The sequence below is a fragment of the Salmo salar genome, chromosome 10, assembly GCF_965601325.2.
Source record: "Salmo salar chromosome 10, fSalSal1, whole genome shotgun sequence".
Classification (NCBI taxonomy): Eukaryota; Metazoa; Chordata; class Actinopteri; order Salmoniformes; family Salmonidae; genus Salmo; species Salmo salar.
Genome location: NC_138300.1, coordinates 53,837,501 through 53,855,000, shown reverse-complemented (window position 1 = coordinate 53,855,000; position 17,500 = coordinate 53,837,501). Strand labels below are relative to the sequence as shown.

Genomic DNA, 17,500 nt, shown 5'->3' with positions numbered 1-17,500 from the left:
GGGTGTAGGGCTCTGAGCTCTGAGGGGTGGAGGGATGGAGGGTGTAGGGCTCTGAGCTCTGAGGGGTGGAGGGATGGAGGGTGTAGGGCTCTGAGCTCTGAGGGGTGGAGGGATGGAGGGTGTAGGGCTCTGAGCTCTGAGGGGTGGAGGGATGGAGGGTGTAGGGCTCTGAGCTCTGAGGGGTGGAGGGATGGAGGGTGTAGGGCTCTGAGCTCTGAGGGGTGGAGGGATGGAGGGTGTAGGGCTCTGAGCTCTGAGGGGTGGAGGGATGGAGGGTGTAGGGCTCTGAGCTCTGAGGGGTGGAGGGATGGAGGGTGTAGGGCTCTGAGCTCTGAGCCTCCTGCTATTCCCCCTCTGGATCTAATTTACCTGTTTCACCGCCAACCGAGGCCCCCTACCCACTATCCCCTACCCACTACCCACTATCCCTCCCACTACCCCTACCCACTATCCACTACCCCTCCCCTACCCACTATCCCCTACCCACTATCCCCTACCCACTGCCCCCTACCCACTATCCCCTACCCACTATCCCCTACCCACTACCCCCTACCCACTATCCCCTACCCACTACCCCCTGCCCCCTACCCCCTACCCACTACCCACTGCCCCCTACCCACTATCCCCTACCCACTACCCACTGCCCCCTACCCACTATCCCCTACCCACTACCCACTGCCCCCTACCCCCTACCCACTACCCACTGCCCACTGCCCCCTACCCACTGCCCCCCCCTGCCCACTGCCCCCTGCCCACTACCCCCTGCCCACTGCCCACTACCCACTGCCCACTGCCAACTGCCCGGCCAGAGCCCTACAACCCTCCACCCCTCAGCACTCCACCCCTCAACCCTCCACCCCTCAGCACTCCACCCCTCAGCACTCCACCCCTCAGCACTCCACCCCTCCACCCCACCCGCCCCTCCACCCCTCCGCCCCCTCCATCCTTCCACACCCCTCCGCCCCTCCGCCCCTCCACCCCCTCCGCCCCTCCGCCCCTCCGCCCCTCCACCCCGCTCTGTGAGCCATCGTGCAGCTCGAAACTTCTGTAAACAATTGACACAGCCAGCACCTGTGCCTCAGCCCACAGGGAGGAAGCCCCAAACGACTGGGAAAACCAAACCTTTACAGCCCCGAGTCAAGTAGTCTCCTCCGTGGAATACAGGAAATACTACTTTATATGAGCTCAGCAACACAGTCCCGAGTCAAGTAGTCTCCTCCGTGGAATACAGGAAATACTACTTTATATGAGCTCAGCAACACAGCCCCGAGTCAAGTAGTCTCCTCCGTGGAATACAGGAAATACTACTTTATATGAGCTCAGCAACACAGCCCCGAGTCAAGTAGTCTCCTCCATGGAATACAGGAAATACTACTTTATATGAGCTCAGCAACACAGCCCCAAGTCAAGTAGTCTCCTCCGTGGAATACAGGAAATACTACTTTATATGAGCTCAGCAACACAGCCCCGAGTCAAGTAGTCTCCTCCGTGGAATACAGGAAATACTACTTTATATGAGCTCAGCAACACAGCCCCAAGTCAAGTAGTCTCCTACATGGAATACAGGAAATACTACTTTATATGAGCTCAGCAACACAGCCCCAAGTCAAGTAGTCTCCTCCGTGGAATACAGGAAATACTACTTTATATGAGCTCAGCAACACAGCCCCGAGTCAAGTAGTCTCCTCCGTGGAATACAGGAAATACTACTTTATATGAGCTCAGCAACACAGCCCCGAGTCAAGTAGTCTCCTCCGTGGAATACAGGAAATACTACTTTATATGAGCTCAGCAACACAGCCCCGAGTCAAGTAGTCTCCTCCGTGGAACACAGGAAATACTACTTTATATGAGCTCAGCAACACAGCCCCGAGTCAAGTAGTCTCCTCCGTGGAATACAGGAAATACTACTTTATATGTGCTCAGCAACACAGCCCCAAGTCAAGTAGTCTCCTCCATGGAATACAGGAAATACTACTTTATATGAGCTCAGCAACACAGCCCCGAGTCAAGTAGTCTCCTCCATGGAATACAGGAAATACTACTTTATATGAGCTCAGCAACACAGCCCCGAGTCAAGTAGTCTCCTCCATGTAATACAGGAAATACTACTTTATATGAGCTCAGCAACACAGCCCCGAGTCAAGTAGTCTCCTCCGTGGAATACAGGAAATACTATCACCATCTGAATGGTTATGGGTCTGAAAGTCACTGAGCTCTTCAGTAAGGCCCATTCTACTGCCGACGTTTGTCTATGGAGATTGCATGGCTGTGTGCTTGATTTTATACACCTGTCAGAAACGGGCAGTGGCTGAACTAGCCGAATCCACTCGTTTGAAGGGGTGTCCACATACTTTTGTATATATAGTGTATGTAGACCTTGTTAAAACAGAAAAGCATGGCTACTGTTGAACAGGTCCGGTCTAACACAACAACACACTGTATCCTATAAATCACACAATTATAAATCCCCATGTACATGTCCAACTGAGAGTGATGTATTGTCCTCCAGCTGCAGCAGTGGGTTGTGGTACAGCATGGAGGTTCTCCAGATGGGTTCCTCAACACTGTAAAAGCTGTAGTTTACAGCCTGGCTGGCCAACAGCTACACCGTTGATATAATCCTGAGATTTTTTTTTCTACAATTTAATTACAGATTAGAGGTTTACAACGACTCTCACTCTCCATTCCTCAGCTCCTAGCGACTCACTGCTCTACTGGACTGGGATACGTCCCAAAAGGCTCCCTATTACCTATATAGCGCACTATTTTGGACCAGAGCCTTATGAAGCCCAGATGTCATCAAAGTGTGCAACAGGACAGTGTACTGTCTTCACTCTTGTTGTTTTTATTAAATCGTTTTAATTAAATCGTTTAAAAGAAAATTATAGCTACAGTTTGTTTTGCTAGGGATTCCACGACGCGTTCAGCCTTCACGGCTCGGACCGCAAGTCTCCCAGATTCCTGTTAAGTTGCAGATAGTTGCTAGCCATCATGAAAACGGATCAGGCTAACGCTAGCAGTGCGAGCCATCATGAAAACGGATCAGGCTAACGCTAGCAATGCTAGCCGTCATGAAAACGGATCAGGCTAACGCTAGCAGTGCTAGCCGTCATGAAAACGGATCAGGCTAATGCTAGCAATGCTAGCCGTCATGAAAACGGATCAGGCTAACGCTAGCAGTGCTAGCCGTCATGAAAACGGATCAGGCTAACGCTAGCAATGCTAGCCGTCATGAAAACGGATCAGGCTAATGCTAGCAGTGCTAGCCATCATGAAAACGGATCAGGCTAATGCTAGCAATGCTAGCCGTCATGAAAACGGATCAGGCTAACGCTAGCAGTGCTAGCCATCATGAAAACGGATCAGGCTAACGCTAGCAGTGCTAGCCATCATGAAAACGGATCAGAGCCGTCATGAAAACGGATCAGGCTAACGCTAGCAGTGCTAGCCGTCATGAAAACGGATCAGGCTAACGCTAGCAGTGCTAGCCGTCATGAAAAACGGATCAGGCTAATGCTAGCAATGCTAGCCCACCAGTGTTTTTATCCACAGATGGACACAAACGCGTCAGGTGTAACACAATCAATCACAAAATGAAGAGAACCATTTTAAATTCAGGGACTGTAACAACAACATCTGAATGGAATCCATTTTAAATTCAGGCTGTAACACCAACATCTGAATGGAATCCATTTTAAACTCAGGCTGTAACAACAACATCTGAATGGAAGCCATTTTAAATTCAGGCTGTAACAACAACATCTGAATGGAATCCATTTTAAATTCAGGCTGTAACACCAACATCTGAATGGAATCCATTTTAAATTCAGGCTGTAACACCAACATCTGAATGGAATCCATTTTAAATTCAGTCTGTAACAACAACATCTGAATGGAATCCATTTTAAATTCAGGCTGTAACAACAACATCTGAATGGAATCCATTTTAAACTCAGGCTGTAACACCAACATCTGAATGGAATCCATTTTAAATTCAGGCTGTAACAACAACATCTGAATGGAATCCATTTTAAATTCAGGCTGTAACACCAACATCTGAATGGAATCCATTTAAATTCAGGCTGTAACACCAACATCTGAATGGAATCCATTTTAAAATTCAGGCTGTAACAACAACATCTGAATGGAATCCATTTTAAATTCAGGCTGTAACAACAACATCTGAATGGAATCCATTTTAAATTCAGGCTGTAACACCAACATCTGAATGGAATCCATTTTAAATTCAGGCTGTAACACCAACATCTGAATGGAATCCATTTTAAATTCAGTCTGTAACAACAACATCTGAATGGAATCCATTTTAAATTCAGGCTTGTAACAACAACATCTGAATGGAATCCATTTTAAATTCAGGCTGTAACAACAACATCTGAATGGAATCCATTTTAAATTCAGGCTGTAACAACAACATCTGAATGGAATCCATTTTAAATTCAGGCTGTAACACAACATCTGAATGGAATCCATTTTAAATTCAGGCTGTAACACCAACATCTGAATGGAATCCATTTTAAATTCAGGCTGTAACAACAACATCTGAACGGAATCCATTTTAAATTCAGGCTGTAACAACAACATCTGAATGGAATCCATTTAATTCAGGCTGTAACACAACATCTGAATGGAATCCATTTTAAATTCAGCTGTAACAACAACATCTGAATGGAATCCATTTTAAATTCAGGCTGTAACACCAACATCTGAATGGAATCCATTTTAAATTCAGGCTGTAACAACAACATCTGAACGGAATCCATTTAAATTCAGGCTGTAACAACAACATCTGAATGGAATCCATTTTAAATTCAGGCTGTAACACAACATCTGAATGGAATCCATTTTAAATTCAGGCTGTAACACAACATCTGAATGGAATCCATTTTAAATTCAGGCTGTAACAACAACATCTGAATGGAATCCATTTTAAATCAGGCTGTAACAACAACATCTGAATGGAATCCATTTTAAATTCAGGCTGTAACACAACATCTGAATGGAATCCATTTTAAATTCAGGCTGTAACACAACATCTGAATGGAATCCATTTTAAATTCAGGCTGTAACAACAACATCTGAATGGAATCCATTTTAAATTCAGGCTGTAACAACAACATCTGAATGGAATCCATTTTAAATTCAGGCTGTAACAACAACATCTGAATGGAATCCATTTTAAATTCAGGCTGTAACACAACATCTGAATGGAATCCATTTTAAATTCAGGCTGTAACACAACATCTGAATGGAATCCATTTTAAATTCAGGCTGTAACACAACATCTGAATGGAATCCATTTTAAATTCAGGCTGTAACAACAACATCTGAACGGAATCCATTTTAAATTCAGGCTGTAACAACAACATCTGAATGGAATCCATTTTAAATTCAGGCTGTAACAACAACATCTGAATGGAATCCATTTTAAATTCAGGCTGTAACACAACATCTGAATGGAATCCATTTTAAATTCAGGCTGTAACACAACAACAGGTGTAAATAGTAAAAGAGGTGTGAATACTCTCTGAAGGCTCGTTACACGGCACTAGAACATTCTACGGCAGCCATGTTAGCCACCCCATTAATATTACAGGGTGAATATTTAAAACAATATGATGTAACTGTCTACAATAACAACAACATTATTCCAAACTCTCAAAGTTGACAAGGTAGTAAATGAGTAGGAGAGGGATTTATTACGTCTGGAGAGAGAGGCTCTCTGGACAGTAAAATGTGGGATAACTTCCATCTTTAGAGGAAGTGTGTGGAGAGAGAGAGGCTCTCTGGACAGTAAAATGTGGGATAACTTCTGTCTTTATCCCAAATTACACCCTATTCCCTAGATGGTGCCCTGTCCTGTAGGACGACTGGAATCCCAAATTACACCCTATTCCCTAGATGGTGCCCTGTCCTGTAGGACGACTGGAATCCCAAATTACACCCTATTCCCTAGATGGTGCCCTGTCCTGTGAGGACGCCACTGGAATCCCAAATTACACCCTATTCCCTAGATGATGCCCTGTCCTGTAGGAAGACTGGAATCCCAAATTACACCCTATTCCCTAGATGGTGCCCTGTCCTGTAGGACGACTGGAATCCCAAATTACACCCTATTCCCTAGATGGTGCCCTGTCCTGTAGGAAGACTGGAATCCCAAATTACACCCTATTCCCTAGATGCTGCCCTGTCCTGTAGGAAGACTGGAATCCCAAATTACACCCTATTCCCTAGATGGTGCCCTGTCCTGTAGGAAGACTGGAATCCCAAATTACACCCTATTCCCTAGATGGTGCCCTGTCCTGTAGGACGACCGGAATCCCAAATTACACCCTATTCCCTAGATGGTGCCCTTCTTTGGACCAGGATCCATAGGGCTAGGGAACAAGGACGCATCGAGGACCGTGGTGGTCAGATGCCCTTTCTGATAAGACCTGTCCTGTCAGTGAATTCATCTACCCACTGAGGCCTAGCCCTGCCTGGTGGTCAGTGTGAAGCAGGGGGGGTAGAGTACTCCCTGTGGCCCCGGAACCGTCACTCACCTGGGGGCAGGTCTGGGTCGGACGGGGCGGCTTGCTGGAGACGGCGCGGCTTGCTAAGGGTCTTGGAGCTCTCTGAGGCGCTGCGACTCGTGGAGCTGGAACCACTCTCATGGTCGTCCTGTACAGGAAAACACACACACACACACACACAGAGATTTAATAAATGCTTTTTATTGTTTATTTCACTTTGGTTTATTATCTATTTCACTTGTGGACACCCCTTCATTCACTATATATACACAGCAGTATGGACACCCCTTCATTCACTATATATACAGCAGACTGAGGACACCCCTTCATTCACTATATATACAGCAGTATGGACACCCCTTCATACACTATATATACAGCAGTATGGACACCCCTTCATTCACTATATATACAGCAGTGTGGACACCCCTTCATTCACTATATATATACAGCAGTATGTGGACACCCCTTCATCCACTATATATACAGCAGTATGGACACCCCTTCGATCCACTATATATACAGCAGTATGGACACCCCTTCATCCACTATATATACACAGCAGTATGGACACCCCTTCATTCACTATATATACAGCAGTACTGAGGACACCCCTTCATTCACTATATATACAGCAGTATGGACACCCCTTCATTCACTATATATACAGCAGTATGGACACCCCTTCATCCACTATATATACAGCAGTATGGACACCCCTTCATCCACTATATATACACAGCAGTATGGACACCCCTTCATTCACTATATATACAGCAGACTGAGGACACCCCTTCATTCACTATATATACAGCAGTATGGACACCCCTTCATTCACTATATATACAGCAGTATGGACACCCCTTCATACACTATATATACAGCAGTGTGGACACCCCTTCATTCACTATATATACAGCAGTGTGGACACCCCTTCATTCACTATATATATACAGCAGTATGGACACCCCATCATTCACTATATATACAGCAGTATGGACACCCCTTCATACACTATATATACAGCAGTATGGACACCCCTTCATACACTATATATACAGCAGTATGAGGACACCCCTTCATACACTATATATACAGCAGTATGGACACCCCTTCATTCACTATATATACAGCAGTATGGACACCCCTTCATACACTATATATACAGCAGTATGGACACCCCTTCATCCACTATATATACACAGCAGTATGGACACCCCTTCATTCACTATATATACAGCAGACTGAGGACACCCCTTCATTCACTATATATACAGCAGTATGGACACCCCTTCATACACTATATATACAGCAGTATGGACACCCCTTCATACACTATATATACAGCAGTATGGACACCCCTTCATTCACTATATATACACCAGTATGAGGACACCCCTTCATACACTATATATACAGCAGTATGGACACCCCTTCATACACTATATATACAGCAGTATGGACACCCCTTCATACACTATATATACAGCAGACTGAGGACACCCCTTCATACACTATATATACAGCAGTATGGACACACCTTCATACACTATATATACAGCAGTATGGACACCCCTTCATACACTATATATACAGCAGTATGAGGATGGGGGGGCTGCTAGCTCTACTAAACTATAGACTGGAAGGGATGGGGGGCTGCTAGCTCTACTAAACTATAGACTGGAAGGGATGGGGGGCTGCTAGCTCTACTAAACTATAGACTGGAAGGGATGGGGGGGCTGCTAGCTCTACTAAACTATAGACTGGAAGGGATGGGGGGGCTGCTAGCTCTACTAAACTATAGACTGGAAGGGATGGGGGGGCTGCTAGCTCTACTAAACTATAGACTGGAAGGGATGGGGGGGGCTGCTAGCTCTACTAAACTATAGACTGGAAGGGATGGGGGGGCTGCTAGCTCTACTAAACTATAGACTGGAAGGGATGGGGGGCTGCTAGCTCTACTAAACTATAGACTGGAAGGGATGGGGGGCTGCTAGCTCTACTAAACTATAGACTGGAAGGGATGGGGGGCTGCTAGCTCTACTAAACTATAGACTGGAAGGGATGGGGGGCTGCTAGCTCTACTAAACTATAGACTGGAAGGGATGGGGGGCTGCTAGCTCTACTAAACTATAGACTGGAAGGGATGGGGGGCTGCTAGCTCTACTAAACTATAGACTGGAAGGGATGGGGGGCTGCTAGCTCTACTAAACTATAGACTGGAAGGGATGGGGGGGCTGCTAGCTCTACTAAACTATAGACTGGAAGGGATGGGAGGGGCTGCTAGCTCTACTAAACTATAGACTGGAAGGGATGGGGGGGCTGCTAGCTCTACTAAACTATAGACTGGAAGGGATGGGGGGGCTGCTAGCTCTACTAAACTATAGACTGGAAGGGATGGGGGGGCTGCTAGCTCTACTAAACTATAGACTGGAAGGGATGGGGGGCTGCTAGCTCTACTAAACTATAGACTGGAAGGGATGGGAGGGGCTGCTAGCTCTACTAAACTATAGACTGGAAGGGATGGGGGGGCTGCTAGCTCTACTAAACTATAGACTGGAAGGGATGGGGGGGCTGCTAGCTCTACTAAACTATAGACTGGAAGGGATGGGGGGGGATGCTAGCTCTACTAAACTATAGACTGGAAGGGATGGGGGGCTGCTAGCTCTACTAAACTATAGACTGGAAGGGATGGGGGGGCTGCTAGCTCTACTAAACTATAGACTGGAAGGGATGGGGGGCTGCTAGCTCTACTAAACTATAGACTGGAAGGGATGGGGGGGATGCTAGCTCTACTAAACTATAGACTGGAAGGGATGGGGGGCTGCTAGCTCTACTAAACTATAGACTGGAAGGGATGGGGGATGCTAGCTCTACTAAACTATAGACTGGAAGGGATGGGGGGCTGCTACTAAACTAAACATTAGTCAAACTGGTCATTTTCACAGTGTTCCACTGGATTAATGAGAGCGAGGATCCAACAGAAAGCTCGCTGGATAAACACGTTCTAATGTTATTGTTGATTTTCCTCTCCTGGGCCCAGTGAACTCAGAGTGACATCAAAGCTGTGTGGCTGGAGAGAGGGAGCGGGGGAGTGAGAGGGAGGGAGGGATGGGAGAGAGGGGTGGGGGGAGTGAGAGGGGGAGGGAGGGGAGGGAGGGGAGAGAGGGAGTGGGGGGTGAGAGAGGGAGAGGGAGGGAGGGAGGGGAGAGAGGGGTGGGGGAGGAGTGAGAGAAGGAGGGAGGGGGAGAGAGGGGTGGGGGGAGTGAGAGAGGGAGGAGGGGAGGAGAGAGAGAGAGAGAGGGAGTGGGGGTGAGAGAGGGAGGGAGGGGGAGAGAGGGGGTGAGGGGGAGAGAGGGAGGGAGGGGGAGAGAGAGAGGGAGGGGGACGAGAGAGAGGGAGAGAGGAGAGGGAGGGGGAGAGAGAGAGGGAGGGAGGGAGGGGGAGAGAGAGAGGTGGGGGGAGTGAGAGAGGGGTGGGGGGACGTGAGAGAGGGAGGGAGGTAGGGGAGAGAGGGGTGGGGGGGGGGTGAGAGAGGGAGGGGAGGGGGAGAGAGGGGTGCTGGTCGGTGGAGCGAGGACGAACGAACGCCCAAGCAGTGAGAAAATAAATGGAGGGTAACCCGATAGGTCCTTATCGCTAACAGACTACCCCTCCCCTCCAACCGTCCCCCCCCCCCAGGTCTGACACGCTGAGGGCCTTGTCCCCCCATGTCACGACCCACGCAGAGAGAGACGTCCCTGGGGAGGCCCCGGGGCAATCAGACCCCCCCCCCTCTACCACCACCACTATTACCAGCCAGCTACACTTCTAATGTTCCCATCAGACTAGTTCACCAGCCACTGTGCTGCAGAGTAGTGAGAAGTGGCAGCAAGGAAACACAATGTGTGAGTGAGAGTGAGAGAGACAGAGTTGAAGGATGGGGCCCACACAATCAGAGAGAGAGAGAGAGAAAGAGAGAGAAAGAGAGAGACGAGAAAGAGAGAGAGAAAGAAAGAGAGAGAGAGAAAGAGAGAGAGCGAGAGCGAGAGCGAGAGCGAGAGCGAGAGCGAGAGCGAGAGCGAGAGCGAGAGAGCGACGAGAGCGACGAGAGCGAGAGAGGCGAGAGAGCGAGAGAGAAGAGAGACGAGAGAGAGAGAGAGGAGAGAGAGAGAGAGAGAGGGGCCAGGACCAAGGAGGTGTATATTACCGTTCACTAAACAAAGCACAGAAGCCAAGTTGCCAACACATATTTAAAGACTGGGTGTTTGTGATGTGTTTCAGATTGAACAGCAGCAGTAACACCACTGACTAGCTACCGCTGGTCTAGAACAGCAGCAGTAACCCACCACTGACTAGCCTACCACTGGTCTAGAACAGCAGCAGTAACACCACTGACTAGCTACCGCTGGTCTAGAACAGTAACACCACTGACTAGCTACCACTGGTCTAGAACAGCAGCAGTAACACCACTGACTAGCTACCACTGGTCTAGAACAGCAGCAGTAACACCACTGACTAGCTACCGCTGGTCTAGAACAGTAACACCACTGACTAGCTACCACTGGTCTAGACAGCAGCAGTAACACCACTGACTAGCTACCACTGGTCTAGAACAGCAGTAACACCACTGACTAGCTACCACTGGTCTAGAACAGCAGCAGTAACACCACTGACTAGCTACCACTGGTCTAGAACAGCAGCAGTAACACCACTGACTAGCTACCACTGGTCTAGAACAGCAGCAGTAACACCACTGACTAGCTACCACTGGTCTAAGAACAGCAGCAGTAACACCACTGACTAGCTACCGCTGGTCTAGAACAGCAGCAGTAACACCACTGACTAGCTACCACTGGTCTAGAACAGCAGCAGTAACACCACTGACTAGCTACCACTGTCTAGAACAGCAGCAGTAACACCACTGACTAGCTACCACTGGTCTACAACAGCAGCAGTAACACCACTGACTAGCTACCACTGGTCTACAACAGCAGCAGTAACACCACTGACTAGCTACCGCTGGTCTAGATCAGCAGCAGTAACACCACTGACTAGCTACCACTGGTCTAGAACAGCAGTAACACCACTGACTAGCTACCACTGGTCTAGAAACAGCAGTAACACCACTGACTAGCTACCACTGGTCTAGAACAGTAGTAACACCACTGACTAGCTACCACTGGTCTAGAACAGCAGCAGTAACACCACTGACTAGCTACCGCTGGTCTAGAACAGCAGCAGTAACACCACTGACTAGCTACCACTGGTCTAGAACAGCAGCAGTAACACCACTGACTAGCTACCGCTGGTCTAGAACAGCAGCAGTAACACCACTGACTAGCTACCACTGGTCTAGAACAGCAGCAGTAACACCACTGACTAGCTACCACTGGTCTAGAACAGCAGCAGTAACACCACTGACTAGCTACCAGCTGGTCTAGAACAGCAGCAGTAACACCACTGACTAGCTACCACTGGTCTAGAACAGCCAGCAGTAACACCACTGACTAGCTACCACTGGTCTAGAACAGCAGCAGTAACACCACTGACTAGCCTACCGCTGGTCTACGAACAGCAGCAGTAACACCACTGACTAGCTACCACTGGTCTAGAACAGCAGCAGTAACACCACCTGACTAGCTACCGCTGGTCTAGAACAGCAGCAGTAACACCACTGACTAGCTACCACTGGTCTAGAACAGCAGTAACACCACTGACTAGCTACCACTGGTCTAGAACAGCAGCAGTAACACCACTGACTAGCTACCGCTGGTCTAGAACAGCAGCAGTAACAACCACTGACTAGCTACCACTGGTCTAGAACAGCAGCAGTAACACCACTGACTAGCTACCACTGGTCTAGAACAGCAGCAGGTAACACCACTGACTAGCTACCACTGGTCTAGAACAGCAGCAGTAACACCACTGACTAGCTACCACTGGTCTACAACAGCAGCAGTAACACCACTGACTAGCTACCACTGGTCTAGAACAGCAGCAGTAACACCACTGACTAGCTACCGCTGGTCTAGAACAGCAGCAGTAACACCACTGACTAGCTACCGCTGGTCTAGAACAGTAACACCACTGACTAGCTACCACTGGTCTAGAACAGCAGCAGTAACACCACTGACTAGCTACCGCTGGTCTAGAACAGTAACATCACTGACTAGCTACCACTGGTCTAGAACAGCAGCAGTAACACCACTGACTAGCTACCACTGGTCTACAACAGCAGCAGTAACACCACTGACTAGCTACCACTGGTCTAGAATCAGCAGCAGTAACACCACTGACTAGCTACCGCTGGTCTAGAACAGCAGCAGTAACACCACTGACTAGCTACCGCTGGTCTAGAACAGCAGCAGTAACACCACTGACTAGCTACCACTGGTCTAGAACAGTAACACCACTGACTAGCTACCACTGGTCTAGAACAGTAACACCACTGACTAGCTACCACTGGTCTAGAACAGTAACACCACTGACCTAGCTACCACTGGTCTAGAACAGTAACAACCACCTGACTAGCTACCACTGGTCTAGAACAGCAGCAGTAACACCACTGACTAGCTACCACTGGTCTAGAACAGCAGCAGTAACACCACTGACTAGCTACCGCTGGTCTAGAACAGCAGCAGTAACACCACTGACTAGCTACCGCTGGTCTAGAACAGCAGCAGTAACACCACTGACTAGCTACCGCTGGTCTAGATCAGCAGCAGTAACACCACTGACTAGCTACCACTGGTCTAGAACAGCAGCAGTAACACCACTGACTAGCTACCAGCTAACTAGCATTAGCGGCTAACTAGAACAGCAGCAGTAACACCACTGACTAGCTACCAGTTAACTAGCATTAGCGGTTAACATGATTTAGGCCCCAACTTGTTAAGAAAAAAGACAAACTAGATGTTTGTTGATGTAAGAAAACACAATTTAAGAGTCACTACAGCATCGTTATCGTCAATATTGTTCCATGTGCTGCATTGACCATGCAGACTGACAAGCCTCTCCATGTGCTGCATTCACCATGCAGACTGACAAGCCTCTCCATGTGCTGCATTCACCATGCAGACTGACAAGCCTCTCCATGTGCTGCATTGACCATGCAGACTGACAAGCCTCTCCATGTGCTGCATTGACCATGCAGACTGACAAGCCTCTCCATGTGCTGCATTGACCATGCAGACTGACAAGCCTCTCCATGTGCTGCATTGACCATGCAGACTGACAAGCCTCTCCATGTGCTGCATTGACCATGCAGACTGACAAGCCTCTCCATGTGCTGCATTCACCATGCAGACTGATCACAAGCCTCTCCATGTGCTGCATTGACCATGCAGACTGACAAGCCTCTCCATGTGCTGCATTGACCATGCAGACTGACAAGCCTCTCCATGTGCTGCATTGACCATGCAGACTGACAAGCCTCTCCATGTGCTGCATTCACCATGCAGACTGACAAGCCTCTCCATGTGCTGCATTCACCATGCAGACTGACAAGCCTCTCCATGTGCTGCATTGACCATGCAGACTGATCATAAGCCTCTCCATGTGCTGCATTCACCATGCAGACTGATCACAAGCCTCTCCATGTGCTGCATTCACCATGCAGACTGATCACAAGCCTCTCCATGTGCTGCATTCACCATGCAGACTGACAAGCCTCTCCATGTGCTGCATTCACCATGCAGACTGACAAGCCTCTCCATGTGCTGCATTCACCATGCAGACTGACAAGCCTCTCCATGTGCTGCATTCACCATGCAGACTGACAAGCCTCTCCATGTGCTGCATTGACCATGCAGACTGATCATAAGCGTGTCGTGGTGGAGGAACAACTGATGCTCTCCTTAATTCAAATAGTCAATAATCTGATCATCTCAAATTGAATGTTATCGAAGCCAAATGTATTTGTCACATGTGCCAAAATACAACAGGTGTAGAATTTACTGTGAAACGCTTATTACTCACGGGCCCTTTGCCAACAATGCAGAGTTAAAAAGTAAGAAAAAACTCTCTCTCTCTCTCCCCCCTCTCCTCTCTCTCTCTCTCTCTCCTCCCCTCTCTCTCTCCCCTCTCTCTCTCTCTCCTCTCTCTCTACCCTCTCTCCTCTCCCTCTCTCTCTCTCTCTCTCTCTCTCTCTCTACCCTCTCTCTCTCTACCCTCTCGTCTCTACTACCCTCTCTCTCTCTACCCTCTCTCTCTCTCTCTCTCTCCCTCTCTCTCTCTCTCTTCCTCTCTCTCTCTCCCCTCCCTCCCTCCCTCCTTCCTTCTCCCTCCCTCCCTCCCCTCCTCCTTCTCCATCAACCCCTTGTCTCTCCCCCCTCTCTGAGACTGCATTCCCTACAGGATAGGATATCTGTAGCATGAACGATGGCTGTATAGCGTTAATGAAATATTACCTTTCTGAAAAGTACACAGCGCTCAGCATCAAGTCTCCGTGAGGTACTGCTGGATTCCTCAGCCCCCATCTGTCTAACTGGGAGAAACACTAAACCCAGCAGTCAGCCCAATGGTTACTGAAAACTGGGCTGCTTGTTATGACAAAACTATGATTAATAACAAACCTGTCGTGTGTCCTAAATGGTACCCTATTCCCTATATAGTGCACTACTACAGACCAGGACCCACCCTATTCCCTATATAGTGCACTACTTTAGACCAGGACACACCCTATTCCCTATATAGTGCACTACTTTAGACCAGGGCCCATAGTGAAATAGACAGGGTAGACTCCCAAATGGAACCCTATTCCCTATATAGTGCACTACTATATACCAGGACCCAATGGCACCCTATTCCCTATATAGTGCACTACTTTAGACCAGGCCCCACCCTATTCCCTATATAGTGCACTACTATAGACCAGGCCCCACCCTATTCCCTATATAGTGCACTACTTTAGACCAGGACCCAATGGAACCCTATTCCCTATATAGTGCACTACTTCAGACCAGGGCCCAATGGCACCCTATTCCCTATATAGTGCACTACTGTAGACCAGGCCCCACCCTATTCCCTATATAGTGCACTACTTTAGACCAGGACCCAATGGAACCCTATTCCCTATATAGTGCACTACTTCAGACCAGGGCCCATAGGGAAATAGACAGGGGTAGACTCCCAAATGAAACCCTATTCCCTGATGTTATTACTTCCTGCTCAGCTTCAGGATATTAGCCATCTACAATTGATCACGTTTCAAAACACGCAGAAAAGTCATCTCAGATCTGAGAGCTGCTGCCCTGAACTCACCACGTATGAAGACTGCATGGTACAGGAGGTAGAGACAGGCAGTACTGCATGGTACAGGAGGTAGAGACAGGCAGTACTGCATGGTACAGGAGGTAGAGACAGGCAGTACTGCATGGTACAGGAGGTAGAGACAGGCAGTACTGCATGGTACAGGAGGTAGAGACAGGCAGTACTACATGGTACAGGAGGGTAGAGACAGGCAGTACTGCATGGTACAGGAGGTAGAGACAGGCAGTACTGCATGGTACAGGAGGTAGAGACAGGCAGTACTGCTTGGTACAGGAGGTAGAGACATGACAGTACTCGCATGGTACAGGAGGTAGAGACAGGCAGTACTGCATGGTACAGGAGGTAGAGACAGGCAGTACTGCATGGTACAGGAGGTAGAGACAGGCAGTACTGCATGGTACAGGAGGTAGAGACAGGCAGTACTACATGGTACAGGAGGTAGAGACAGGCAGTACTGCATGGTACAGGAGGTAGAGACAGGCAGTACTGCATGGTACAGGAGGTAGAGACAGGCAGTACTGCATGGTACAGGAGGTAGAGACAGGCAGTACTGCATGGTACAGGAGGTAGAGACAGGCAGTACTGCATGGTACAGGAGGTAGAGACAGGCAGTACTGCATGGTACAGGAGGTAGAGACAGGCAGTACTGCATGGTACAGGAGGTAGAGACAGGCAGTACTGCATGGTACAGGAGGTAGAGACAGGCAGTACTGCATGGTACAGGAGGTAGAGACAGGCAGTACTGCATGGTACAGGAGGTAGAGACAGGCAGTACTACATGGTACAGGAGGTAGAGACAGGCAGTACTGCATGGTACAGGAGGTAGAGACAGGCAGTACTGCATGGTACAGGAGGTAGAGACAGGCAGTACTGCATGGTACAGGAGGTAGAGACAGGCAGTACTGCATGGTACAGGAGGTAGAGACAGGCAGTACTGCATGGTACAGGAGGTAGAGACATACAGTACTGCATGGTACAGGAGGTAGAGACAGGCAGTACTGCATGGTACAGGAGGTAGAGACAGGCAGTACTGCATGGTACAGGAGATAGAGACAGGCAGTACTGCATGGTACAGGAGATAGAGACAGGCAGTACTACATGGTACAGGAGGTAGAGACAGGCAGTACTGCATGGTACAGGAGGTAGAGACAGGCAGTACTGCATGGTACAGGAGGTAGAGACAGGCAGTACTGCATGGTACAGGAGGTAGAGACAGGCAGTACTGCATGGTACAGGAGGTAGAGACAGGCAGTACTGCATGGTACAGGAGGTAGAGACAGGCAGTACTGCATGGTACAGGAGGTAGAGACAGGCAGTACTGCATGGTACAGGAGGTAGAGACAGGCAGTACTGCATGGTACAGGAGGTAGAGGACAGGCAGTACTGCATGGTACAGGAGGTAGAGACAGGCAGTACTGCATGGTACAGGAGGTAGAGACAGGCAGTACTGCATGGTACAGGAGGTAGAGACAGGCAGTACTGCATGGTACAGGAGGTAGAGACAGGCAGTACTGCATGGTACAGGAGGTAGAGACAGGCAGTACTGCATGGTACAGGAGGATAGAGACAGGCAGTACTGCATGGTACAGGAGGTAGAGACAGGCAGTAGCAGTACAGGAACACATGGTACAGGAGGTAGAGACAGGCAGTACTGCATGGTACAGGAGGTAGAGACAGGCAGTACTGCATGGTACAGGAGGTAGAGACAGGCAGTA

The 17,500-nt window shown here is 48.6% G+C and overlaps 1 protein-coding gene across 1 annotated transcript in view; it reads right to left on the bottom strand.

Moving 5' to 3' along the window:
* The window catches only part of LOC106591508 (intermembrane lipid transfer protein VPS13B), a 336,266-nt gene that overhangs the window by 270,373 nt on the left and 48,393 nt on the right, over positions 1 to 17,500 (bottom strand). Inside the window, 1 exon segment of the mRNA XM_082957077.1 lies at positions 6,564 to 6,681. Coding sequence (XP_082813203.1) covers positions 6,564 to 6,681 — 118 coding nt within the window.